The sequence below is a fragment of the Falco rusticolus genome, chromosome 2, assembly GCF_015220075.1.
Source record: "Falco rusticolus isolate bFalRus1 chromosome 2, bFalRus1.pri, whole genome shotgun sequence".
NCBI classification, from domain to species: domain Eukaryota; kingdom Metazoa; phylum Chordata; class Aves; order Falconiformes; family Falconidae; genus Falco; species Falco rusticolus.
Genome location: NC_051188.1, coordinates 90,080,397 through 90,106,959, shown reverse-complemented (window position 1 = coordinate 90,106,959; position 26,563 = coordinate 90,080,397). Strand labels below are relative to the sequence as shown.

At 44.7% G+C, this 26,563-nt stretch overlaps 2 protein-coding genes across 5 annotated transcripts in view; one reads left to right on the top strand and one right to left on the bottom strand.

The window, feature by feature from the left end:
* Nucleotides 1-14,691, top strand: part of CNKSR2 (connector enhancer of kinase suppressor of Ras 2) — a 220,746-nt gene extending 206,055 nt beyond the window's left edge. For all 4 annotated transcript variants that reach the window (XM_037378111.1, XM_037378110.1, XM_037378109.1 and 1 more), the window contains 2 exons: nucleotides 8,820-9,016; nucleotides 12,160-14,691. In XM_037378111.1, the coding sequence (XP_037234008.1) occupies nucleotides 8,820-9,016; nucleotides 12,160-12,375 (413 nt within the window). In that variant the 3' untranslated portion in view covers nucleotides 12,376-14,691. The remainder of the gene's footprint in view (nucleotides 1-8,819; nucleotides 9,017-12,159) is intronic.
* A 504-nt stretch (nucleotides 14,692-15,195) lies between these two features.
* Nucleotides 15,196-17,718, bottom strand: KLHL34 (kelch like family member 34). Its single transcript, XM_037377975.1, has one exon. It carries the CDS (start codon nucleotides 17,647-17,649, stop codon nucleotides 15,862-15,864), a length of 1,788 nt encoding a protein of 595 aa, XP_037233872.1. The 5' UTR covers nucleotides 17,650-17,718; the 3' UTR covers nucleotides 15,196-15,861.
* Nucleotides 17,719-26,563: the final 8,845 nt, after the last annotated feature.

The following is a 26,563-nucleotide window of genomic DNA, read 5'->3' as shown; positions in this document are numbered from 1 at the left end:
CTGGAATCTAATCAGTGCAGCTATCAGAACATGTGCAGTTATAAATCCAATAATAAATCTGAATATCTGAATAAATATGACATCTTCTGGGATAACGTTTTCAGAAGTATTTCAAGCCCCTTTCATAAATGCCTCGGGAGGTGCTTCCCTAACAGACTGCAGTGCATTACCGAGGTAACTGAGATGGCTATTAAATTAATCTGGCCCCCGCCCACACTAATTTGCTGTGTTTCTTTCATGTTGAATATAGGATTGCAATTCCTAAGTGATGCAAGTGCATTTAAATTTCACTCTCGGTTTACATTTTCATATAAACAAGTAAACTTGGGAAGTAGCCTGCAGTACAGTTCATTTTCTCAGTGGGTGTTGCGCACCAGGAATACATACCCCTTCTGTTGAGGCTTGCTTTCCTGTGTCCAGCCCATAAACCTTGACAGGCATTGCTGTTGTGCAAGCGTGACTGTGGCTTGATTCTGACCGGTGAGTAATGTCGCTAGGTCCATATCATTTGTAACTCAACCTTTCACAACTTCATGTGCTGTAACAGCTTAGGTTTGCGAAAAAATACTTTCCTGAAGGAGTAATTGCTTCCATATATTGCTTGCAGGATGTATCCATAGGGGACCTCCTTGTCCTGTTTAAAAGTTGTAGCATCCCCAGACGTATAGCAGTTTACCCAGTTTGCTTCGGCTGCTGGCTTACCTCATAAATAGGAGAAGTTTTTCATTGTTTCTCAACTGCAGGGACTGAGGGGAAGTGTACCATCAAAATGTAATTGCTGTGTTTATTTCACTTCAACGTTGGTAGCTTGTGATAAAATTAAACAGCACTTATATCAATGTGTGGCGCAGAAAAATGTCAGGAAATACTATTTCATTGTGTTAAAATTCTCCCAAAGAGTCACTAAAATCAGTTCAGCAGACGAAGGTTAAACTGATGCCTTCATAGGCAACGTAATGAGTAGAGAACTGTGTCCAAATACCAAAGGATGCGATTATAACACTGCTGCCAAAGAAAATCTGCCACTGATCAGAGTTCCCGGTTACTTTGGGAAGCTTTGGAGTTATTTGCGTCTTCATTCTTACACCCTCTCTGAAATCACAGCCCACCAATAGAACCTCATGAAGCAGCAGGGCTGGGAGCAAGTGAGGAGCTTCTCCTGATGCTCATTTGAGGTGTGTTAGAGCTGTCAAGAGGCAGCACGAACAGAGTGAGCAAATTATGCCCTCTGTCTGTGTTTTGCCATCTCAGTAACATATTAACCCATTTGCTGGCACCTGTACTTCATTGCTAAGCGGATGCTGAAAATGCCTGAATGTTACTGTCAGCACGACAATGCAGGTATGCAGGAAAAAACCTTGAGGATCGATTTTTTTCCTGATGCCAAGTTTAGTGTCAGCTGTTTTTAATAAGTAATTCCAGTTGTGTGGGATTGACATGGGTGGGAGACTTCTAGTAAGACCAGCTCAAGTGTCGCATGAAGCCTGAGGTTGACCATGCTTCAGCCTGCCAGCTCGCAAACTGCAGTCTGCAGCGCGGCAGCGGCTCACAAGGCTGTGACAAGGTTGTCATTCAAGTATCACCAGAAAGGTGACCTTGGAGAAAGAGATTCACGGGGATCTACTGATCCAAAAGAAAACCGCTAGTGCCATAAATAGTTCACAAAAAGAATTGGACCTTTGGTGCCACAGCAAAGGTTTGGCATCTCTCAGGCCTTACAAAGGTTAGGGTTAGAACTGTTAAAAGTGGTTATGATACCTAATTGCTTCTGATTGAACTTGGTTGTAGTGGAAAATGCCTAAAATACCTTCTGAAATCTGTCCTATGGGAGATAGGAGTTTTCCATTTTCCTGCACAGTTCACTTTATTTCAGGAAACCAATTTATTATACTCACGCATGTCAGAGGAGGGGCAGCCTCACACCAGTGGGAAGAAAACTCCAGTGTCTTGCAGAGCTCTGTTGTGTTGGTGCTTTCAGTGAACACCCTCTCTAAGGAATATCTTTTTTGCCTGCAGGTTTACATAATAGGAGAGAATAGAAACCATGTACAACTGTCCTGGTAACCCAAAAATACTTCCCCTTTAGAGGAAAGAACAGTATAAAATGCATGTTCCCTGATCCTCCAGCCACTTATTGTTTCACCAAACACATGGATCAAAGCTTGTTTTTAAATGCTGCTTCTCCCTTCCTTGACTCAGGACTTTGGGAAAAATCCTGCACTTTCAGATACACGGGGCCAGAAAGGATAGAGGGTTACACAGATCAGAAAAGGGCAGGCAAAGGGAGGGAATAACAGAGGAGGGTTGCAAAGAACAGGCACCACACAAGAAGCCCACAGCAGCTTTTCTTCAGCTTGCTTAAACTTTTCTTCACTCATGGAAAACATTAATATATACATGTGTGTATGTATAGGCATAATGATATATATATACACACACATATAGATAGATAGATATGTATATATGCATACAGGCATATTCACATGCCCAGTCAGGCCTTGATTTTAACATGGTGCAGGAGATGACACAGCTTTCTATTCGTGCTTTAACATGGAAATCTGCTCCGTATTACCCAGAGCAGGTGATTAGCAGCTGGCTTCCATGTAGATCTGAACTGCATCGTATTGCACCTCTTGCCCGCTGTACCATGACAGGCTTAAACACTGTGTTGCTTCTTCCTTTTCTCAGTAATCAGGGATGTGACTTGTAGCATTTTCCTGCCAGGAGATGACTCCATGTCACTATGGCTCCCCCATGCCTGTGCACGGGTGACCTCATATGCAGCACACAGCTGTGCAGGCACCATCTCCTTGTAAACCTTTCATTGATTTGACCATTTCGTGCCTTTTAGCTCATAGTCTGGGGAGAGAAGAAATACCTAGCTTATTCTGCCTGCCATCCATCCAAGTAGTGTAAACAATTACTGTAATTCCTGGTTCTTTGCATCATAGCCATTTGGGTATGTCTCCCTCTTGTGCAGTTTGGACTCTAATAATTAATCTGAAGAGCAGCAAAGATGGATTTAAGCCTTGAACTGAGAAACGAGCAACTACTTTTTTGGAGGATTTCTTCTCTCCCCTCCCCTATCCTCCAAGACAGCTAAATGCCATGTCCACTGTTCTTCAATCCTTCTGCTTTTCCACCTTAAATACAGGGAGATCCCTTCTGTCCTTCTCCTAAATGTTCCCCAGGGCTTACAAGCCCAGCCAGGCTGTTGGACCTTGTGGCCACGTTACGTCCCCTGCCCGTGCCTGCCTGTTATACACTTGGGCTGGCAGAAAGCCTGAGCTGGGGCTTGAGAGCTTGCTGTGGGAGGCCTTCCCTCCCCACGGGATCAGCAAATATCTGTGCTGTGCTGCCTCTCTGTGAAACCGCTGCAGGACCAGGCGGGCTTTGACAGACCGGTTAGTTAGACGTGGCACAGCCAACATGCTACACCATAGGAAGATTACAAAACGCTCTGTTGGTTCTGGGATTATATCACTTATTGGTTTGCTCGTGGCATCAGGTTCAAGAAAGCAAAGAGAAAAGAAAAAAACCAACCCAGAGATTTGGGCATCAGGACCTCTTTTATCTGGCTTGAGACTATTTCCCAGAGGCCAGGGTGCTCTCCGTTTTGGTGGAGCATATCCTGACACTCACAGAAAGTCACTGGGGGGCTTCAGGTAGATGCCTCCCCTGTGCAAAAGGTGAAGTGGAAAGGTGCAACTCTCAAACTGGAAGCAAATCTTTGGGATTTTTAGGTGGGAAATAACATATGGCAGCTGTTTAATAATGTAATTAGTGATGTATTCTAACCAAATTGCCGCATTAAGATCCTGAACTGAGTTGGTTCCTTTGCCAGAGAGAGTGAGCTCACCAAAAGGAATGAAAGTGAGAGTTTAAATTTCAGTGGAGCCAGGGCATTTTAGTCTGCCTGCCTGGTTCGCTCTCTGTCACAGACTTTGCAGCAGCTTGGCTTTTTCAGGATTTGCAGAGGATGGTAATTTTGTTCAAATGCATGGCTAATTGCAAGCAGAGGAGTGGGTGTGCATGAGAGGAATTGCATGGTGAAGGAAAGCACATCACTAAGTTGTGAAGGTAGCAAATAGCAAAGAGGATAGTGGGAAAACAGAGAATGCCGTCAGGGTGGCAGCAGCATCCATCAGTCGGGATGAGAAGTGTAGAGACAGCAGGATGAGCCTGGGTGGTGTTTAGGAGGTACTGACAAAGCATAAAGGAGCCTCAAAGGAGAGTTTCAACCCTTGAAAAATCTGACCTTGTCAGCACAGTTGGTGACAAAAGTTACAATTAACTGTGTTGTACTATCCTTGCGTGGGCAGTTATGTGCACTTACAGGCCCGGGTGCAACCACTGATTCCTCCCGTATCTCACTGAAAGAAGAAAACCATGCAAGTTTTTGGTGGCTTGAGCTTTTACAGGGAAAATGAGTCACAGAAGCACAGGAACATCCACTGAAAATTATTAGAGATTATTCCTTATATCTAGAGCAGATTTATGAGAAATATGTGTGTAGAGATCCTCTGTGTCCAGAGAGTGATGTGTTAGCCAGCTGGGTTGCAGTGGTGACCTTCTGCATGGCCCTAGTTCGGTACCATCTTCCTGAATCATCAGTTTACATGGACTGATCATCTCTTGATCCATGTAAATACCAAGGTTAACTGTTTCTCTCTGGTCCCTTTTCACGGAAGTGTTTATTGTTCTTAGGATCTTGGTTTGTAAGAGGGAAATAATGGGAAGATTAATAGCCCAGTGGAGCCAGGAGGTGGTTACATTTAGTACATGGTGGAGCTTGGGGCGTGCACTTTCCAACAACAGATGACAGCATGGTGTAAGAAATCCCACCAGGTTTTTCTGAATGCCAACAACCCAAAATATTCTTGAACACTTAGTGTTTCACCCAGCCAGCCACAATCTCCGTATCTCTCTCCTGAGAAAACGTAAAAGTAGATACAAATATGTACTGCATTTTAAGAAGAGAGAGCAAAGTACAAAAAAGTACAAACTTCAGAAACTCTTCCTTGTGGAAAGCAGAATAACTAGAGAGTAACACCATTTACTGGACTGATATATTCTTTTCTCTCCTGCATTTAGTGTGAATGGCTTTGCATACTTGAAGACACAGCAGAAGCTTCGTTGTTACACAATGTAGTGTGTATCCTTGTATTAGGAAGATACAGTTCTGAATTCAGATCCTGTGTGCTGCAGAGATTATGCAGCTTTATTTCGGCTCCAGAGTTCTGGAGTTGTTCAGGTTTGGTGGGGCAGGGGCCACAGTTATTGCTTCAGGGAAGAAACCCTCCTTTTCAGCAGGATGTGGAAACAGCTACCTGGCAGTGTATTCAGAGAAACAGGGAGATGCAGCCCATGACTCAGCAGCCAAGTGAGGGTGAAAAACTACCTGCTGCACTGGCTGCTCTGCTGAGGTCATCTCCAAATCCCATGAGGCCACCTTTTCTACTTAAACAAGGCATTTACCTGAGGCCTTCTGCGTCCGTAAGGAGACAGCCCTGCTGTAATAGCATGACTCGCATACAAATCCACCAATTTTAAAAAAGAAAATATGCTTTAAGCTCAGCTGTATATCTAATCAAGTGCCTCAGATGCGTTACAGTGCCAAGGGTTTCACCAACACCTACAGGAAATCAATCAAAGCCTCTAGCAGAAGGGTGAGGGAGGGGAGATTCATGTGTAAGCTCATTCCCGCCTACTGAGAGCCGTTGAGAGCAGCAGTACCACCACCTTCACTGTTTCTCTGGAAAGTATTAAGGGCTTGGGATATGCTAGCGTGACACCCGCTGCCCTCTCCCCCGCCGTGGGTGGAACAAGGCGGCAGAGCCCTGTTTGAGCTTCCCCAGCCTCAGCAGAAGGAAGATATTTAAGGGAAGGGACCTGCTGCTTTTCTTCCCTGCTCTTCTCTTATAGCAAATCCCGTCCCCTTTTCTACATGGCGCTCACAGCTACACCACCGAGGCAGTGACAGAGCCTGGGGGAGGCAGTGACAGAGCCTGGGGGAGGCAGCCCCCGCAGGGTGGAGGTGATGTGCCGATGCGTTTCACAGAACTGGCATCGGTGCTCTGCTGCCTAGCCCTGCCTGCATCGTGCCCCTGCAGTCCTTCGCCTCTGCCCATGCAGCCTGAGAGCTGTTCTCATTTGAGGCGAGGGTCGGAATCCCCTGTCCGCAGTTCCTCTGCCCGTGCTGAGCAGTGGCTGCCTGACCGAGGTGAGCCCTGAGGAGCACCCAGCCATGCAGACCCCCCGGCCGGCAGCACAGGGAGGGAGGGCAGCACAAGCCCCCAGCCCACCATTTGAACCCACAGGGGCCACACTGCCTTCCAGGTTCATTAACGGCACTTGTCACTCAGGACTGAACCTCGGAGTTGAACCCTCATGTTGTCCTTTGCTGTGGTGGGGACTTTTGGTGTTTTAGGAAGCCATGGATTGATGGCAAGCCTGGATGTGGTGGCTGGTTGCTGGTCCAGGCTCTAGATCACCCTGGCAAAGTGAATTCAGGACACACGGAGTCAAAGCACTGGCTTGCTTCTTCAGCAGACCAGCCCAGTAGTAATCCCCTGAGGGTATAATGTGGCAGTGCTGATGGGGAAAAGAGACCCAAGGAAAGACCTCTTTTACCTTGCATAACAAGGGATCAGAGAAAGAAAGAAACAGAGGTAAAATACCCCCATGTCAGATCAAGGTGGGGTTTTGCCCTTTAACCCATTTTTTGCCCATTCCCCAGCTGTCAGACTGGTGGACTTCAGAGTGCAGCAATATGAACCGATAGAGAGATACCAAACATCTGATCTCGCTGCATAGACTTTTAAAGAAAGTATAAAAACCAAGACCACAGGGAATTTTAACCAATCTTGAAGTATTCAGCTACTGAGTGTTTTCCCCATTAACACATAAGGTGTTTTAATAAGGAAGAAATCAACAAGAAAGAGAAATGCATCTCATTTCTATTTTTCTTTAAGTCCTAGCCACTCCTTACTGCGATGAACCCAGCTCTCCAAGCAGGGTAGCACATAATGGGAGGATTTAAGGAGCTCTGCACAGACCCACAACAGCTCCATCAATAAAAAGCCTCAAACCCTTCCTCACTTCCATCTCTCTCTAAAAGAAAATGAGTGCTTTAAAAACAGCAACCCTCTAAAGGTGCAAAGGAATAAACTGACGAGACATATAGCTAGATCAGTTGCTGACTGCAGAATTCTTTGATTGTGTCAAGATCTATACAAATGCAAACACATTTTGTGATGGGGTGTGCAGATTTGGGTCTCTGGAGTTGTTGGTTGAGCCTGAGGTGAGTAGTGGCCGTACCGCATGGCTTTTGAACGGGTGGTTGCCTTGTCTAGCTGCTGGTGGGCTCAAAATGTTGCTTCTGCACACTATCTGTCCTCCCTGTCGGTGCTTAGTAAAAAACCATCTATAAACACCTGAGGAGACTGAGGTTCACTACTTATGGGTACTTGAGCATGTGCTGAAGTTTCAGCCAGTGGAGACGGCTCTGTCTTAGTGCAGGATCAGTCACAGGGAAAAGTAATGCTTGAAACCAAAGAGCTGTAGCTTTCCTACAGGAGCTTTCATGAAAGCATCCTGGGGACAAAGGCACCTCAGACCAGGAAAATGTACAACACTATGAAAGCCAAGACTTGGCGGAAGGGTCCCGAGGGCTGTGGAGACAACTGGGAGGTTGTGCACAGGCGGTGGCCAGCTGTTGTGTGTCCAGATGTGTCAGTGTGCGAGGGACAGCAGGGACGGAGCTGCCTGCGCCACTGGCTAGCTGCTCCCCCAGGGCTGCCCTGGCTTCTCCTGGTCATCACTCATTTAATCCTGGCACTTCACTGGCACTTCCAAGTTTGTACAGCATCTCAAACATTTTCTTCTGAGGGAAATGGTGCATGAGAAATTGAAATGTTTTAATGCTTTCTAAATGAAGCTTTTCAAATGCTCATATCAGAGTAACATTTCACCCCCAGACTTCGTTTGATTTTGGTTTTAGAGAACCAAAATATTTCTGTCCTATATTGTCCTTCAAAACACTCCCAGTACTAGCTAGAACAAATATTTTTAAACCTATAATAAATAAATATACAAATAAATGAATAAGTAAAACTGTAACGCAAACAGCTGTGGTTTGGTTTGCTGTGCTGCTAGGTAGGCTGTCATGAATGCACTCCTACACCCAGTCTGTAGGCTGCTGCTGAGCCTTCAGGTAACAGAGCATAAAGACACCACAAGTGACAGCATTACTGACTATTGAACAACACACCTGAGTATCAAACATGAGACAAAAAGAAGTGGACTTTTCTAGAAAGGAAAGCAACATGTCATTCCAAGGCCACTATCATAAACATAATCTTGAGTGCCCTATCAGTGCTCTCGGGCCGAGATCTGATCCCTGATCACTTCCTCAGCAGGATGCTTCCAGGGCTTCCTTTCCTTGTAATACCAAACTCACCAGCATATTTGACTGCAATACTAGAGCTGTGGTTTCTGACAGTATGTCACTCTAATGTTACTACACCTTGCACTATTTCTCTATTTTTTTCTTCTTCCTGTGCGGGTCAAGACTTTACATTCTTAAAAGTTTTTCTCCCTTTCCCCTGAAGGCAGCAATAAGAAGGAGCAGTTACAATCACAGCACTTTTTTCTGGAACTTAGCATGTGTGAAATATTCTCCTTGTGGTCTAGTTAAACCTGTTAAATGTTTTGCAAACTTTTTCGATAGATCTTCAAATAATCACATTAATGACACATTGTTTCTTTCTCTATTTTTTCCTCTTCTGTTTTTTTTCCCCCTCTTTTTCTCATTACAGTTGAAACTATAGAGGAAAAACCAGCAGACTCCTTGCAAGATTTGTACAGAGCCTTGGAGCAGGCCAGCCTGTCTCCTTTAGGAGAACACCGGATTTCCACTAAGCTGGAGTATAAGAAATCTTTTATAAAGAGATGTAGCGATCCAGTAGTCAATGAAAAACTGCACCAGCTGCGAATTCTGAAAAGCACTTTAAAGGTGAGATAAAAGAGGGAGGAAAAATCCTGCCCTGGGGTTGGATTGGACTGTATTATATTTGGAGATTAATTGTGCGCAGCTGGAGTCCAGGCTGAACCTGGTGTGCAAAACAAGGGAAACGTGGGGAAAGGCTCATCGCAAAGCAGAGAAAAATGTGCCTTGGGAGAGCAGTCAAAGTAAGAGGATCAGGTTTTATTTCTGTGCAGATAAAATCTCAGTCAGCTGCTACTCCTCTAGCTAGTTTAACAGAATTTGACACCAAATTATCAGAGGAAACCTTAATCCCTTTTTTGTCCTTGAACATTTTCATTTACCGGAATGCAGAAGCACTGTGTAATTGCTGAAGTCTAAAGTAAGTTAAGCGAAGCCAGCCTTTCGGAACAGAGCGGTACCTTTTGTGACACTTGATTATTTTCTGATCGCTGAGCTTGTCCAGGAGGAAACTGTGTGCTTGCTTTCTGTGAAAGCTGATAGGATCATTGTATTTAATCAGTAGGACTGATTGAAAAAATAGATAGTGGTAATGATAGATTTGGAGATTTTTATGGTTATTCAAAATGTACCAGAGCTCATTTAGCCTCCCTGTCAGTTTCTTTGTTTGTTACAGCAGTTTCAATGCTGTCCTGATAGAGATTTCGGCAAACAATATGCTGGTTTTCCCCAGGGACCCTGTTAACTGTATTAAATTACCACACTTTAAGGCACTTGATAATTGTACAGTGGATTTTGTAACAGCTTTCATCAAAGAGGGCTTTATCAATGTTAATTAATTTAGTTTTCCATCACCTAGAGAAGCATTTAAGCAATATTATTTTCATGCTGTGGGGCTCCCATCCTGAAAAAAATCTCACGTTTAACTTTTTGTACTGTATCATCTCATTGAAGGCAACTACTACTTGTAGTATTATCTGGGTGTACGAGTCTTTACAGGATTGGAAGCTGGTAGAAAAAATCAAGATACATGGGCTTTCCGCATGGCTTCTACCAGCATGAGAAACTGAAACAAAATCACAGGCATGTTGGGGTGGCAGGAGGTTCACACGTATCTGCGCTTTTGCAGCATGGCAGGATGACTCATACCAAAACTGTGGTTCAGTATCAGCAGCTTGCTGCCATGCTTAATTGTCTTTCTTGTTAGCGTTTATTGATACCTGAGCTACATTATGCCAATGGCTTCCTACAAATAGAATTGCTTTCCTCCAGGAAATTCCAAAAACACCGCAACCTCTTGACCCAGCAGATGCCATTTTCATGCTTCTTTGGAACTCCTTTCTTTTGGTCCAAGCAAACACAATTTCTTCATTCTCTGTCTATGAGCCATATTTTCTAAACCTGTCACCGTTCTTCTTTGGACCTTGGTTAGTATAAACCATTCTTAAAAGTACATGACACCAATAATTGAAAAAGCAACAACAGCAAGCACCAAAGACAGATAATTACTATTTATTGTGAAGAGCAACAGTGTAGAGCAGTGCGTGCCTGTTTTGCAATGTCATCGTGGTAACTCATGATGAGTTTCCAGCTCCATTACAGCCCAGGGCTCCATCTCTGCCATAGTACCGATAGCTGTACCTACCCGTAGCTACTGCTGTCACCTAATCAGTTAGTTTTTCTTGTATCAGTGCCTTGATTGCTCTTCCTGACTGCAGCCAATTACACTGGCCTGTTGGAGCTGGTGTTCTGAACTTTCCTTGAATTTATCCAAATTAATAGTAGCCTGAGACTTCCCTCCAAATTGCTTCTAGCTCTTATTGTCCATAGGCTCTCTGTCCCATCATCTAAGTCCTTAATGAAGGACCCCTCTGCTCTCTTTCCCATGACACAACCGTTCTCCTGCCAGTGAGTGTGAGTTACCTGGCTGGTAGTGCAGAGGTGTGGGCACCAGCCACAATCTGCGAGAAGCAGGTTATGGTAGTTCAAGCAGAGGTATGGTAATTGGGAGTTCCCATGGTTTCATTTCCACTAGTCATTCTCAGCTTGCACCTCCATTTCTGAAAATGAGTAGCATTTTCAGCTACTCATTCTAGCAGACAGTGTTAATTAGCTGCTGTTTGCAAAGCATGAAAAATGCCTTTCAACCTACTGCTTATGGGTGATGTCTCTAACCCTTCTGATCCTCTTCCATCAGCATGGGCTGGCACAGCTTAGTATTTTTCTTTAATATGCTCCCCAAAAAAGATTTAACATGCTTGTAGTATGGACATGGAAAATGTGAGTTAGCCATGAGGAGTGTGAAACTTGTCTGGCAGGGAGGATGGAGGGGAGATTGCTGGTGACTATACCAGGCCTACACAGAGGAGTAGTGCTGGAAACCTGCACACTAGCTGTGTTTCCAAGGCTTATGCCTGTTGCATCCAGGTTCCAATGCCTGCAACAACCACGAGTGGCTACAGGTGTATCTAAGGCTTACTCTGATCCATACTGGCTGCCTGTCATCTCTTGATAAACTAATCACTGGCTATGGATGATGATACAGCCACAGCCCCACCTCAATGCTGGGTAGGGAGGTACCAGCAGCTATGTTAGAGTTTACCCTTTTCACCCTTCTCTTTGCCACTCCAGTGATAGGAGGATGTTGCAGCCAGCCAGTTCATTGCATACACTGGATCTTTGATGAAGATGAATTATCATTAACGCAGGGGTCCTTGTGCAAGCCTTTGCAATGTAGCACTCAGATGTCCCCATGACGAGCCTGGTAAAAAAGGTTTAGCTCTGCTGGCGGTTGGGAGGCCATGTGTCTGCATCCCACGCACCTACGCAGTATTTCTTATGCTGATCGAGAAGAGCAAACAGATGGCACTGTTCTGTGAAACCCATCTTGAAAAATGCAAGCAGCTAATAGGAAACAGTACAGAGCTTGCTTTTTTTTGAGCTGAACAAGGGGTGAGGAGGGGGAATAGGGACTGTTTCTGAGGATGTTGGACAAGGCAAGGGAAGCCCTAGCCCTGCAGGGTGATGTGTGACACCCTGTAGGAAGCGCTCCTTTTTGCAAGCAGTCGTATAGCAGTCAGATAGTCCCCCTGCTTTTAGGGGCTCCATGTCTTGAGTTTGCTCCCCCCATTCTTCCCTTCCACCCATGTGACTGAATTTGGCTGTCACTCATCACTTGCACTGACCCTTTGCTTGTTCCTTTTCTTTCACAGGCCAGGGAAGGAGAAGTAGCCATTATAGATAAAGTTCTGGATAATCCAGCTTTGACATCTAGAGACTTTCAAGAATGGAAAAAAATGTACCTTGATCTCTTCATGGACGTCTATCAAAGCAGCACCCCGAGGGACTCTGTTAATGGCTCATCTGAGGTTGATGCACTTATAGCCTCCTTAGCGCACACTCACTCTTACATTGAAACGCATGTATAAAAGTCTCTCTTTTTGTCCATTTGTTACACTCCAGCCCTTTACTTAAGTGCATAAAGTAGTTTTTATATCAATATGTGGGAGCTTTAGTAAATTATATTTTAATGTTACTCAGCTGTGTGAAGTAAACCTTCGATGGTCAACAATACCACGTCTTTAATGAGGATTTGTATATTTTATATGCTACCAATGCTCCGCTTGTGTTTACCTTCTGTGAAATAAAAACATGACCTTTAGCTATTAAAGAAAAGTATTTAAAAGCATTTTTGGAAGACTGTGACCTTCACGCAGGAATTCAAGCTAAAGGTTTTGTTATCAAAGGTCACTTTTACAATGATATTTTATATTATATAATTCCAGTATTGCATTGCATTTTTAGAGTGCAGGTACTATTTTGGTGGTGGGAGAAAACCAGTTTTTATATTTAATGAGAAACTCTAGGAGTTTTCTTAAATAACAGGGGAAGAGTGTAACAGGGTGGTTGTGTTTCAGTTTTGTCAAACATACAAAAGTGTGAAAATCAGCAGGCAGAAAGGACTAATGTGAATTCAAGTATCAAAAAGTTAGGTCTTATTTCCTTGTGCTTTTTTAAAGCCTGTTGCTAAAGTTTACCATCAGTGCAAAGGGATGCTGGTTTGTATTCCAGTCAGGACAAAATTATGTGTTATTTGTCTCTTAATCACATTTGGTTGATTTTTTTTCAAAAAGTAATCATAGTACTGTCATTTATGCTGCTTTTTTACTGTACATCAGTATAATGTGCAGATTTTGCAAAAGAGAAAACGTAGACTCTGAACATCCTTGATAGCAGCGTTTCTCTTGCCCAGAAAAGCAGCAGTGGAAAAGGTTCCCAATGAAATGCTCCGAATCTGAGAGGCTTTGAAAATTCCCACAATAGAAAAGGAATGAATAGGATTTTTCAAGTAGTCTCCTATGTGTTTCCTGAGCTGTGAAATTTGGCTGTATTGTATGCGGGGAAAATGTGTGATGGGAGCAGAGCTGAGCACAGAACCTGAAAAATAGCTGAGGAGTAAAAAAACCTCCAGTTTGCTTTTGAAGAGGAAGAGATGTCTTTGGGTTCTGCTGAGTTCACAAGACAAATAAAATGCTTTAAACTTCCATGAGATTTTAGTTGTGCTGGAGAGAACCCGGTGAATATGAGCAGAAATAGTTTCTTAGAGTTAGGCACATGCTTGGAATAGGAAAATGGGAGGGAAATCTTAAATTATGTATTTACTTTTTATGGGCTTGTTCTCGAACAGTGATCAGAGCATGGCAAAATATTTCTGCTGCTTTTCAGTATTTTGCTGCATAAGTTAGGACTCACGACATGATTTAATAACACTCATGTGAAAGGGAAAAGCCTCCTTTATACTCTTTACAGCGAGTTGTACTCTTAACCAGCTTTAGACTCTTGCCTGTACAGCTCAGTGAATGTACTTTAAACTTTATGAGCTCTGATATTTCCTGACAGTTATATCCATGAAGGGATGGAGGAAAGAATGGACAGGTTTATTTTCTCTCTCCTGTCTTTTTATTCCTCTCTCATTCTCTCCCTTTTTCTGACCTTCTCCCATTTCTTTCTTTTTCTTCTTCTCCCTCCCCCCTTCTCTCTTTCTTTCTTGTTATTTTATTGCATTTGGATTGCAACTGTTTTGCAGATTTTGCACAATTGTACAGAAGAGTGGCCTTTCTGTAGCCCATTTTCAGTAATCCTATATTCAAGTCGATATGGATGACAAAACATGTATTAACGTTTGTATAGAATTCTGGATCCAGTGTAATATTTGTACCATTAGAAGAATATTGTTTGTATAAACTGGACATTTATTTACTGCATGGGTACTGACTTGTATATTAAATTTGTGAGGTTTTTGTAAATTTCTCTTAAAAAATGCTTGACTTGAAATGGATTGTGCTATTGTTCCAAGCATTTAGATTCTCTTGCTATTGTTTTACTGGACCAAAAGTAAATATATTCATAGAAGAAACCTCTTTATATCTGATGGATGTATATGCACATTGTGTAGTTGATTCCTTGTCAAAACCAAGGCAGTTCAGAAGACTTAGATCTGTTGCCATGCAACAGCTATTCTGCCTGCACTTTACATTAGTAAAGTCAGCTTGATTGCTTTAAAGGTGAAAATTAAACATTACAGTTTTTTAAGCTAGTCTAGTGACAAAGAACGTGTCCTCTCCATTGTGCTGCCTTCTTTTAAGACTATTAAATGTTCTTCTATATATATTTTTATTGTATTAACTCTCAGCCTAGAAAGGGAACACTGTAAAATGAAGTACAATAAATTTAGCTTTTAAATGAACTTCTACAACTCAAGATTCAATTTATGCCATACCAAAGTGGTTCTACAGCAGCTGACCGTTTTACCTGCATTTCACAGGTCTACGTGCCTTAAAGTACCTCCATAATCTGTGCCTTTGAACTCTGCCAGTGTGGCCAAAAAGAAGTAAGGCTGTTGCTGTTTCATATGTAGGCAGACGCCGAATAAAGACTTCTGAAAACCTTCCGTTACCTCCCTCCCCTTCGTACCCTTTGATGAAGGTAAACCTTTCCTGACCGCAGGATTCTCTCATGTACCAGTTCAACAGCTGTGAGCAATTTTACCGTTACGAGCAGCTGTGATACAGCAGCATATGCTACTGAGGTAAGTGTCAAGGCATTAGTTACAGCAACTCCTGTAACAAGTTTCTCAAGTTTAATAGTAAGTACACCCATTCAGCTCTGGCCATCTATACTAACACCAGGTTTGGATACTAAAGAAATGTACTTTACCGGTAGCGTGTCTTTAAAATAACACAAAATAAGCATCTGAAAGGCATGTTACAGCAAAGGCCACTCAGAGAGAAATGGTTTCTATTGAACAGTCACTGTTTTAACCTACAGCCATAACTGAGTCTACATATCAAAAAATCCATGCATTCTCTCCAGTCATTTCATGCTAGTTAGCAAAGACATTCTTGCCTAGTATGTAGCATATCAAATAATTCCTTTTCCTTGGCAGTACTTATTATTAGTTCTCATAGACATCAATTTTCTAGTCTTTATACAGCTCATTTTCATTTTGCTTAGCCATAGCATAAAAATTCAATAGCACTTAGCAGCTGGGAAAATGACCTCTGATTAAGAAAACAGAAAAGATGGATTATATTTTTTAACCTTTGAAAAATCTGATTTGCAACACCTATTAATTACTATCTGAGAATTATTCTTCAAAGGTCAAGGATTAATATTCTCCTTGATCACCTCTAAATGTGCTGCTTGGTATGTCCTTCCTCAGTGAGGTTGGCTTCCAGCTCTATAGATCCCAGCGCCTTTCCCCTGCTGCAGCCACTTCCTGCCTGTTTCCACCAAGCGTTTGGCTTATCAAAGCAAAACATCCACTCCGCCACGTTCGGTGCCATTGCAATTTTCTTCTCCAGGCCCGCCCTGCTGGCCCATCTCCTGGGCTGGTTATTTCTTGGTGTGTGAGCTCAGCAGTCCGGCAGCCTCTTCTGCTGGCTGTCGCTGTCCTGCTCATCAGCCCCTTCAGAGAGCTGCAGCACTGCACACTGCAGCCCACACCAAGGCAAGGGGGCTTTGCAAATCTCTTCCCAGCCATCGTTGTCAATGTCGTAGCCAACCACGTCTTGCGTGGGGACTTCCTGTGAGTTTTGCCATTTCTTTCCCCCAATAAGAAGAGCTGTTTCCTCTACCACTGCCAGGCCATAGCAAAATCGATCATAGATCAGTGGTCTTAAACGAGTCCATTGGTTCTGATCAGGGTCGTATCTTTCTATTTCAGAGAATGGTTCATATAATCCTAAAAAGGTGAATATGGCTTCTCTGATGGTTGCCATCTGATGCCCAAACCGAGCAATGCTCATGGGGGCTTTTTTTATCCACTGCCCTTCAAGTGAGCTCAGAGAATATACATCCTTGCTTGTGTCGGCTGGGTCTGAGTGCTTGCCACCAGAGATGTATATAGTACTCTTGCAAATGGCACTGGCATGGCCATGTAGCTTGCATGGCAATTCTTTGACCTTCATCCATCTGTCCCTGCTGATGTTGTAGACTTCCACAGACGAATGCAGCGACCCATCCTCACCCCTTCCACCAATGGCAAAGATATCCTTGCCCAGGACACTGCAAGAAAACTGGCACCTCTTTTCCAGCATGCCCGTGATTTGGGTCCACGTGTTAAATCTGGGATCATAACGATGGACCTTGTTTGTAACTGATAAGATCTTTTTGGTTTTAGCATCACCCGGGGCACCACTTTCTACCTCCCCACCCAAGACGTAGAGGAAGTTCCCCACCACGCACACGCTGTGGTTCTGCACCCTGTCCCGCACCTGCGTGAGAGCTCTCCATTTGTGATTGTAAACGTCAAAGGCCACCATGTCGGTGACGAGCCCCTCGCTTGCTGTCCCTCCCCCCAGCAGAACGATCCGAGTTTTCTCATTCCTCAGCGTGGTGGACTTGTCTTGCAGGATAGGCTGTTTGAAAACAGATGTATGGTAATTTATTGCTTTAATGATCAAGCACTTAATACCTGCAGAGAGGGGCACTTCTGACTGTGTGTAGGTTTTTCTCAACTCTTCCACTGGGATGAGGCCGTATCTTATGTGCTCTAAAAGGCTGCTAGCGTGAGCCAGCCTGGTTTTATCCTGCTTCAGCCACAGCAGCACGAGATTCAACAGGCGAGTTTCTTTCACCATAGGGAGATCTGGTGATTGAACCACCACTAGCAAAGACCTGAAGTTCAGCTCGAGCAGTCCTGACAAATCCAAGTCCAGAAGCTTCCAGAGATTACTGACAATGTATTTTTCGGTTGCTGCTAAGGCATTCGGCAGGTAGAACTTCCTGGCCACGTTGGCGGAGAAGCAGCAGTTTTCCAAGGCGAGGTTGTTAATCAAGTACTGATTGCACAAGCCAATGGCATCAGTCACTTGCAAGTAGCTTGCAGCTTCCAAGGTATCTTCCAGGCTTTCAAAGGAAAGGGGCAACAAAGAAGTATAAATAAAATCCAGGACATTCTGGAAACCAGTGGGTGAGACAACTTGCAGATCAATTACACTGGCTTTAGACTCTTGGGTATAACTTTTGAACATGGCTCGGAAATAGTCACTGGAGCATGCCAACAAGGACTTGTGTGCAGGAAACTCGTTTTCCTTCACTTTCAGCAAAATATCACACAGAAAGCCCTCTGATCTCAGGCTCTGGTACTGGGCGAGCACAGCGGTGCAGTGCGCTTTGCAGTAGGACAGGAAGTAGCTCATTGTAGGCAATGCAACGCTTTCCCCTTGAGTTATTACAGAAAAAATGCAATTAGATATTGAAACAGCTGCCCTACTCAACAGCCATTGCTTGAATGCCCAGCAGACTTCCAGTTGTTAGAGAAAAGCCCAACCAAAAAAAAAAAAACCAAACAACAGTCTCTTGCCTGGCATAGGGGGACAGTTAGTAGGTTTGTAAAGAATTCAATGCATTTCTTTATAGAAAAAACAGCTGAATGTCACAACAGCTGCTGTAGGATGCTTACTTTTCTTGCCTCCGTCACTTGTGCAAGGATGAACGGTCCACAGTTGTGCTGAGCACTTGCTTGGCTGGCCATCAGATGACAGATGAGGGAGCTAGATAACAATCCCAACAAATGACACTTTGTGTCTGCTCAACCGTCTCCCTCGACCCTTCTTGCTCCACAGGCAGATCAAATAGATCCTCTCTGGCTGCCAGCACATGGCTCTGGGCGGACACAGATGAGAAGGGAGTGCTGGCTCTCTCGTCTGTATTTCAAACTCAGATAAGTTTGGACCTTGTTGCCCCTGGGACTGCAGCCCCCTTCCCGTCCTCTTTTCACACTCTTTTAGGAAGCCTCAGCTGAAGATCAAATCAGCGCCCAGGGATTATTACGTGAAGATTTTCTGAGCCCATAGACCTTTGCCCAGCAGGCACTAATACAACCAAAATATCGTGATTAGTCACTGGTTCGATTTGACATGCATTTCTGGGCTCTTTGCTTCACATGACACCGCCATAACTCACAGCTACCAGAATAGCCGCAGGCGCATCCCCTCGGCCCCCCTGCCTGGGAGCTGACCCCAGGCGGGCGAGCAGAGGGGCCAGGGACCGAGTCGATGGAGGAGCTTCTACCAACAGCCACAGCCAAAGCAGCTGACTTGGAGTGACCTGCCTGGAAATCACAAGGGTAACACATTCGCACAAAGCGGTGACAAAAATAGATTCCCCCAGTTTGGCTGTAATAAACTGAAATCTGTTTATAGAGGCGGCTTTGCATAACTGTGCTCTTGTTTACCAGCTGGGAACAAACCCAGAGCCCCCAGGGGTGGGCCGGAGCTGTCGGTCAGCTTTCTCACTTACAGTTTGTCCCAATTAGAAGCACGTATATGGGGATTATCCCTGATTTTCACCTGGGCCCTTCAGGGTCTAATTTCTACCAGGAATAGTAGCTCTGGGAGAGCTATACATTCTGACCTCTGAAAGCCTGTGTTTATTTTTCTTTTTTTCCCCCTGCGTAACTCTGGGAGGAGGTGTTCAGGAGCCTCCTCCTGAAACCTTTCTTTCCAAGTTAAACACACCCAGGACCTGCAAACCCTGACAGGGTTGATAAGTGCCAGACCATTTTGCTGCATCATGAGCCAGCAGGTTTGGGGACAGAGAAGGATCCCACAGGACTCGAAAGTTTCACCTTTTGCTCAAGACCAGGGTAAAGCCTTTTCATGGTATTTGCTTACATTTATTTATGTGATGTCATGACATTCTGGCTCACTCCTGTGATTGAGGGGTGTTTGGGAGCTGACTGGATCCTAACATGGATCGTGCATGCTGTGTGACTGTTCTAGCAAGCTTAAACCATCTTGCTAAGCAGACTGATACCTACACACGCTCTGCTTTGTTTGTGGGGAAGGACTACTCCAAAAACATTGCCTTTCATTGCTGAATAGCTCTGAAAATTGATTTCCTGCTTGAATCCACTTTCCATCATGACGTTCTAAACCATAAATCAGGATCTTGCTAAAAAATCTTTCCTCTTGCTAGCAAAATGACATGCATGGGCAGTTGGAAGGAAGGAGAAAAGGGATGCCTTGTTTCTCTTTCTCAGTGGCTTTGCCTATATCCAAGTCAGGACAACTGTAAAGTATTTCCAATATTGTTAGTAAAGCTGTGCAGCTGATTCCAAGCTTCTGGTTTGATGCTTTTCCTGTCTTGGACAAACCAGAGACCAGGTACCTGTGTCACCCCTCAGCAGTCACGCTTGCTGGTGATGAGGGACCAGGCCTTAAATGCTCCCACTCCTAAAGATACTGCTTTCCCCAGTTTAACTCCATAAGGTACCCGATTTCAGTAACATGAGGAAAAGATTAACCTCCACCATTTCCAAACAGCAAGCTGGCACTGCACCATCGCACTTTCCCCAGGAGACCGAGCAGTGAGCACAGGGGAGCATGGAGGCTGAGCCTTCGGCGTGGGGTTCAGTTTGAGGAACATTTCTGCAGCAGTTCTAGCATAAGCAAGTCCTGGCACCACCTCCCCTTCACCAGCTGTCCCTGTCCTCCATCAGCCTTTTGCCTGTGCTACCATGATTGCTCTGAGGCATGGGGCCGGGAGGTGACATGGCCAGGAAACTGATGTTTGGAGATGGAGGGAAACTCGAAAATACAACAGCAGACAGGTCTCTGTAGGTTGGGTCAAGTCCTCAGCTTCCCTCACCGTGTGGCCTCCCAAGCAGATGCAGTGCCCCAATGCAGAGTGCAACAGAGGTGAGCCACTGGCTGGGCAGGCAGCTGGGGACCCACCACCAGGAGAGACCTTTGGCACGTGATGCCCGCCTGATGCACAGAAACTGGCCTGATCTGTTGTTGAGGCTCAGTCTGAAGGTCCCTGCCTGTGCCCAGAGTTACTGTGTTACCCAAACTGGTGGTGCATCACTTGATCTCCAAAGAGATTCTATGCATGGGCTGCAGTTTATACAGGTCAGTTGCCAGCTGACTACACTGCGTTGCCACAGGAGCCAGTGCTGATGCAATTGAACTGATTTAATACCGGTACTGGATAATCAAGTCTTAAAATTCTATGCAGATTTGCTGTGCGACTCCTTCTCAGACCTACTTCATCTTCATGGCAAGCTGGCTAATAGAAATAGCAAGAATCGTGATCCTTATAAAGCTGTTTGTCTGTAGTTTTATATATATTTTTTTTTTTTCACTAATAATTGAAATAAAGACACATCCTCTCCAGTCCCTTGCTCTGGAGTGACAAAAAAAGATTATCATTATCGAAATGAGGTTTTTCCGTGCTCCACTTTTAGGCAGTTAGCTTTGTCTAACTAGGAAGCCTACTCAGCCGGCACCCTCCTTTGTCAATAGACAAATTATCTGGAGGCGGCAGCTTGGGTCTTCAGCACCTTTGGAGGAATATTTAATGACCATTAGCAGAAGAGCAGACAATGGTTTAACAGCTAGCTTATGAATCTCAGAAAGAGACCTAGCACTAGGTGGGATGCAGTCATGCCACAATCTTATTTTTCTCAGTAATTTGGAAGATCAAATGCTTGACTCGCTAGATGGTGCTTAAAATTAGGGAAACATTACTGTTAATGATACTGATTTGCTGAGAATAGATAATACATTTTCAATCATGCATTATTTAGATTTTAAATTAGATTTAGATTTCAGGCTTTTAGTGCATTTTCTGTTGAACTCATTGCTATACTACAGTAGACAGTCTGCAATAAAAAAGACTATTCAGGGGTATGCTGTGAAAAATAATGGCTTCTATGCTTGCTGCTATTTTTTTTCCTATACAAAGCTGAAAAACAGCCTGAATTGCAATGCTGTGTTCAGTTTAATCTTGCAAGTAGGCCATCAGTTAATAAACACTTCCATTACCATTGTAAATTTTCCCAATTATTTTTTAAGAGTAAAGGTTATAAAAAGAGTTGTACAAGTAAAATTAGGCTGATTAGTAACTAGTGGCTTACTGTAAAATATTCATTACAACAATCCACAGCAGAGGCTTTCTAAGCTACAGTTTGTTCCAGAAGAAATCTGTGCAGTCCAGAGGACAACAGAGCAAACACTTTGTATGCTTGATAATGTACTGCTTGAACAAATACAGCCAAAGTGAACCAGATGATGAATGTACGAGGGATGATGCAGCATATAGGTCTTCTGGAAACCACTAATCAGAAAGATTGTATTGACTTAAGTTGTCTTGTAAAAATCATTGGACTAGAGTCTGTACTTCATCCTCGAGTAATCATTCACAATAGTATTTGGGTCACCCCATCTATTTAAAGCCAAGTATGTTTAGCCCAGGAAAGCAGTCTTTAAGAACAAAACACTGCGAGGGAGAAATTTTCTTGCAGCTAAAAGCACTGTCTGGGGAGATCATGTCTGTGTATCAAAGCAAAGTTACCAGCCTGGATGAGGTGGGCTTAGGCTGTGAGGTTTCCGTTGTGGCAGGGGGAGACTGGGGATGCATGTGGCTTTAAGTACTGGTCTATGTGTGAGGGTGGTGGAGGTGCCCACAGGACACTGCACCCCGTGAGCAGCAGGAGCAGGAGCTCAGCACAAGGCACTGCACCCCTGGCTCGTTGGAGGAGCCTGCAAACCCGCGGCACACCCCGTCCATCCGGGTGCCACCTGGGAGGGGTCTGCGTCCAGGGATGACGCTGGCAAGAACAACTTTGTCTGGGTGCAAGCCTCCGTCTGCCGCTGGGGAGGAGAAGAGGTTTAGTGTGATCAGGGGTCAGCAGGGATCCCAGCCAAAGCCTGCTGCAAGGCTGTGTCTGCTAAACCATGGCTGCATGGCGGTTTCCTGTGCTTTTGTGGAAAAAGAGGAGGAAAGGAGGCACACTGGGGCTAGGGGTGCCATGCCCCAATTGGGTTATGCTTAGCACTAACCACACCGATGCTAGAAGGCGTCCTGTGTCCAGCTGTCAAAGGCAACACAAAATAACAGTCTTTCAATCAGCCAGTGCCTCATTTGTTCCCTTGCCCTTTTTTTTAGGTTCCCCTTCATTTGCCTCCCATGAAGACAGAAGTTGTTATTGCTTCCATTGCTCTTAATGGGTTAGACATGAACTTCGCTGGTGAATAAAAAACAAGTTGGGAAAGTTTTTAACTTGGGATCCTACCTTAGAGCAACTGCAGTGGGATGCATCAGGCAATGCAGCTGCAGGATAACAAAGGTGAATGTGTATTTTAATGAGCCCATTTCACAGCCTTCACAGCACTCCACAGTGGAAGGTTGCTTGGGGTCTGTCTGCTCCTGTAATGGTCTGGTGGCACTGGAGATGCTCTGCATCAAGCCCTTGCTCCCCTCTCCAGGCAGCCAGCGCTGCCTGTGCTGCAGCTGGGGCTCGAGGGACCTGCAGCCCCTGCCCAGGGGCACCTTTGCTCTGCATCCAGCTTGCAGCTGCTTGGGGACTGTGCTGGCTGCTGACTTTGCACAGTGAGGACATGTACAGCTCCAGCTGAAGCTGCTCTGCTCATGGGTCACTTCTGCAGGTGTAGAGGCCCCCTTGCCACATTAGCTCTTGGAGAGTGCCTTGGGGATGAGGGGTTCAGCTCACCGCTACCCACAGCTTATATGGATAGAAGTGTAAGGAACAGCCAGTGCTCTGGAACCACAGAGGAGAAAAGACAAATGACATTTTCCTCTGTTAGGATACCATATAGGTGAAGTAAAGCTGCAGACTGCAGAGGCTTCTCCGAAATCAAGGTGCTTTTCACATCTGGTTACAATTCAGCTCTTACATTCCCTAATTCACATCCAGGCAAATGCTCCCTAACGTACAGGTTGTTGCTTTGCAAAGTAAAGGTTACAGTGTCATCAGCTGCTGTTAATGCTGTTACGCTATGAGATAATGAGAGCTGATGTCCCCACTCAGCTGATCATTAAAAGTGTTCCTAGACTCTTTGCGCTATATCATCATTGTCGTCATTATTGTTAGCAGCAGCAGCATGTAACCTAATGACTTGAACTCGGTCCCTCCATGATCTGCAGCTCTCAGGCTTACCCTTGCGACTGAAAGGGTTGCACCTGCACCTGCTAACCTTATTTCACCTGCTCACTAGCACTAGTTTGAGAGGGGGAGAGACAGCTGAGGGAAAGCACCCAAGCCCTGCCATCGGGTGAAGTGCAGCTGAAACGAACTGCATGTGCTGAAGGATGGAGGATGAAAGGCAAAGCACCAAGTGTGTAGAGGGCTTTTTGTCTTAATGATTTCTAACTGAATAAAGCCATGCTGGAGTTTGGCAAAAGCAGTGATGGGATATGTTTTATTCACCCTCCTAATCTTCATGAGTTACCGAATGATGTGTTGTCGCAGCACTCTCCGAATTATCAAGCTGCAACAAGGTCTTTCACCACCTCATACCAGCACACTCTTCATACAGTCCCTCTGCTGTCTTCTCCTCATCTGCACTCATCCAGGGCCCACTCTCCTCTTGCTTTGTCCTCTCTCTGCTTCTCCCTCAGCTGCTCTCCCTTCATTGGGTCTCAACCACTTAACAGCACCAGCCACAGCTGCACCTCATTTACATCGGCCAACCCACTGCTCCTGAAGCCAGCCCACAGCTGTATATTATCAATGCTAATTAACCCAGCTTCATTCTTTTACAATGCGTGACTAGCAAGCCTCACCAAACATTCGTCAGGCTGAGCTCAGAGCCAGTCTATAGCTGTGTGAGGTACTCGTGGCCCTGCTCACCAAACATGGAGAGAGAGATCTCCCTCCACACTAGACACATTTCCTAAATTCCAGTCCTGGAAGACATTTCTGGGGTAGTTACAGGAACCAGACTGCACGTGTCAAGTCTTCTTCCCCACGCTACAGTCCCAGCAGGCCATGGCTCCAGTCATCTCCCCTCTTCCCCTGGTGGGAGCAGGCTGCACACTGGGCATGCATATAAACTGTGGATAGTGGTAAGCCAAATCACTCATCCCCAAGGTACTCTCCAAGAGCTAATGTATAAGGAGCTCATTTTTATTAATTTTTACTTTAGATGTCTTGTGCCAGCAACAATGCAAATACTGACTTCTTCCTGGAAGTGCAAGGGTTTGCCTGCCCAGAAAAAACACATAGTCTACTTAAACCAGCTTGAAAGGCTGTAGAGATACTGACTCCTATTTCAGCAAGTTTATTTTGGTCTCATCTGCCTAGGTTAAGGATTGACATAAATGACTCTCAAAGGGAGTAAAAGTAGATAGCCCGTGCTCTGAGCCCCAGCGGTATGTGCCTGGCATGACAGCGTAGCATCATTCTCTTGGTACAGTGGCAGAGTTTTCAGGGGACCTTTGGGTTTTGCCTGAAGTGGAAAAGTCATCGCTGTATGCTAGCTCTTCTGTCACACTGAAGAAATGAAACTATAGACAGGTAAAGAGAAAAGCATAGGGCAGATGGACCTGAAACCTGTGAAACCCTTTAGGGGGAAGCATAAAGCTTGAAATACCTAAGAGCAAACCACCTTCCCAATACTGTGAAGACTTCTCTGCCCGTCGGTCTCTCAGGTGGCCTCTCAAGGGCTGTAGGTGTGTCTCAGCAGAACCATGGAATCTGTCTGACATTAGAAGTCAGAAGCCCTTGGATGGGCCTCTCCAGCCTTGCTGAGGTACCCAGCAATGCATCTGCGATAAGCATATGCCCTCCTGAGGGACACAGGTCAGCCAGAGATGCCCTTTCAGGTGAACTGGCAAAACTCCTCCTGCAGTAAAGAGACTCTTCTGGGGTGAGGATGGGGAATATGCTTCAGCAGGATGTCGTGCTCCTTCCAGAAAATCCAGAATCCTCACACACACAAAGCTAGTCCAGTTGCATCCTCCTCCCCCGTTCAAGGAAGGAGCACTGATGTCAAGGAACCTCCTCTGATCCTGACAGTAGTCATGTTAAAGGAGAGGATGCTAATCAGAACTGGAGTTAAATGAGAAATGTGGCTAAATGGAGTTACCATACAATGGTATAAATTTCATACCCTACCATTGAAAGAGAGAGGAGATTAAAAATAAATGTACATGCTTCAAATTCTTTAAAATTGCGAGTAATGACATTATTAGTACTTTCTGGAGGTCATGCAATGACATGAATACAGCAGTTTAGGCCAACGTGGACCATCTTGACAGGATACAACCATCGCTTCCCTACCTTTTGGCTTCTTCCAGTCTTCCTCTTTGCTGAACTATGGGCCAACATGCAAGTCACTGCAAAGAAAATTTCCTTAAATTGCACTATGGAAAGGACAAATCTGGTCAGGGGAAATGTGATTTAAAAAGGTAAGTAGGTTTATATATGTAAAGGAATAGATAATCTCTCTGTCTAAACCTTCATTTGGCTCACAGTAATATATGACTGTGCCTGCAGCCCTGGTAAAAAAAAAATAAATCAAAATTAATTTATTAGCTTCACAAACTAGACCTGAGGCAGACTTTCAGCCTGTCACTATGCAGGGAGCCACTGTGCACTGCTAGTATAGTACTTCCATTACACTAGCTAAGCCAAAGCTTTTAAAAAGATAGACTGCATTAAGTATATTCTCCTATACATCCCAACAATAGCAGCCTAACATCATTACCAAGGCTAGATGAGTACACTCTCTTGAAAAGAAAACAATCAAGTTCAGGATATACCTTGAAATAGCCATATCCACCCACTTCTGACACCCACCAGCTGTGCCTGTAAAATACTGTCCTGGTGTCAGCTGGGATGCAGTTAATTATCTTCCTAGTAGCTGGTACGGTGCTGTATTTTGGATTTAAGGTGAGAATAATGTTGATGACACACTGATGTTTCAGTTGCTCCTAAGCAGTGTTTACACTAACTCAAAGACTCTTCTGCTTCTCACCCCACCCCACCAGCGAGCTGGCTGGGAGTGCAAAAGAAGCTGGGAGAGGACACAGCCGGGACAGCAGACCCCAACTGACCAAAGTGATATTCCATACCGTATGGCGTCATGCTCAGCACATAAACTATGGGGAAAGCTGGCTAGGGCCACTGCTTGGGAACTGGGACCTGGCTGAGCATCGGTGGGTCAGTGGTCAGCACTTGCATTGTGCATCACTTGTTTTGCATGTTCCAATTCTATTATTATTATTGTTATTATTATCCCTTCTATTTCTGTCCTATTAAACTGTCTTTATCTCAACCAGTGAATTTTACTTTTTTTTTCCCAA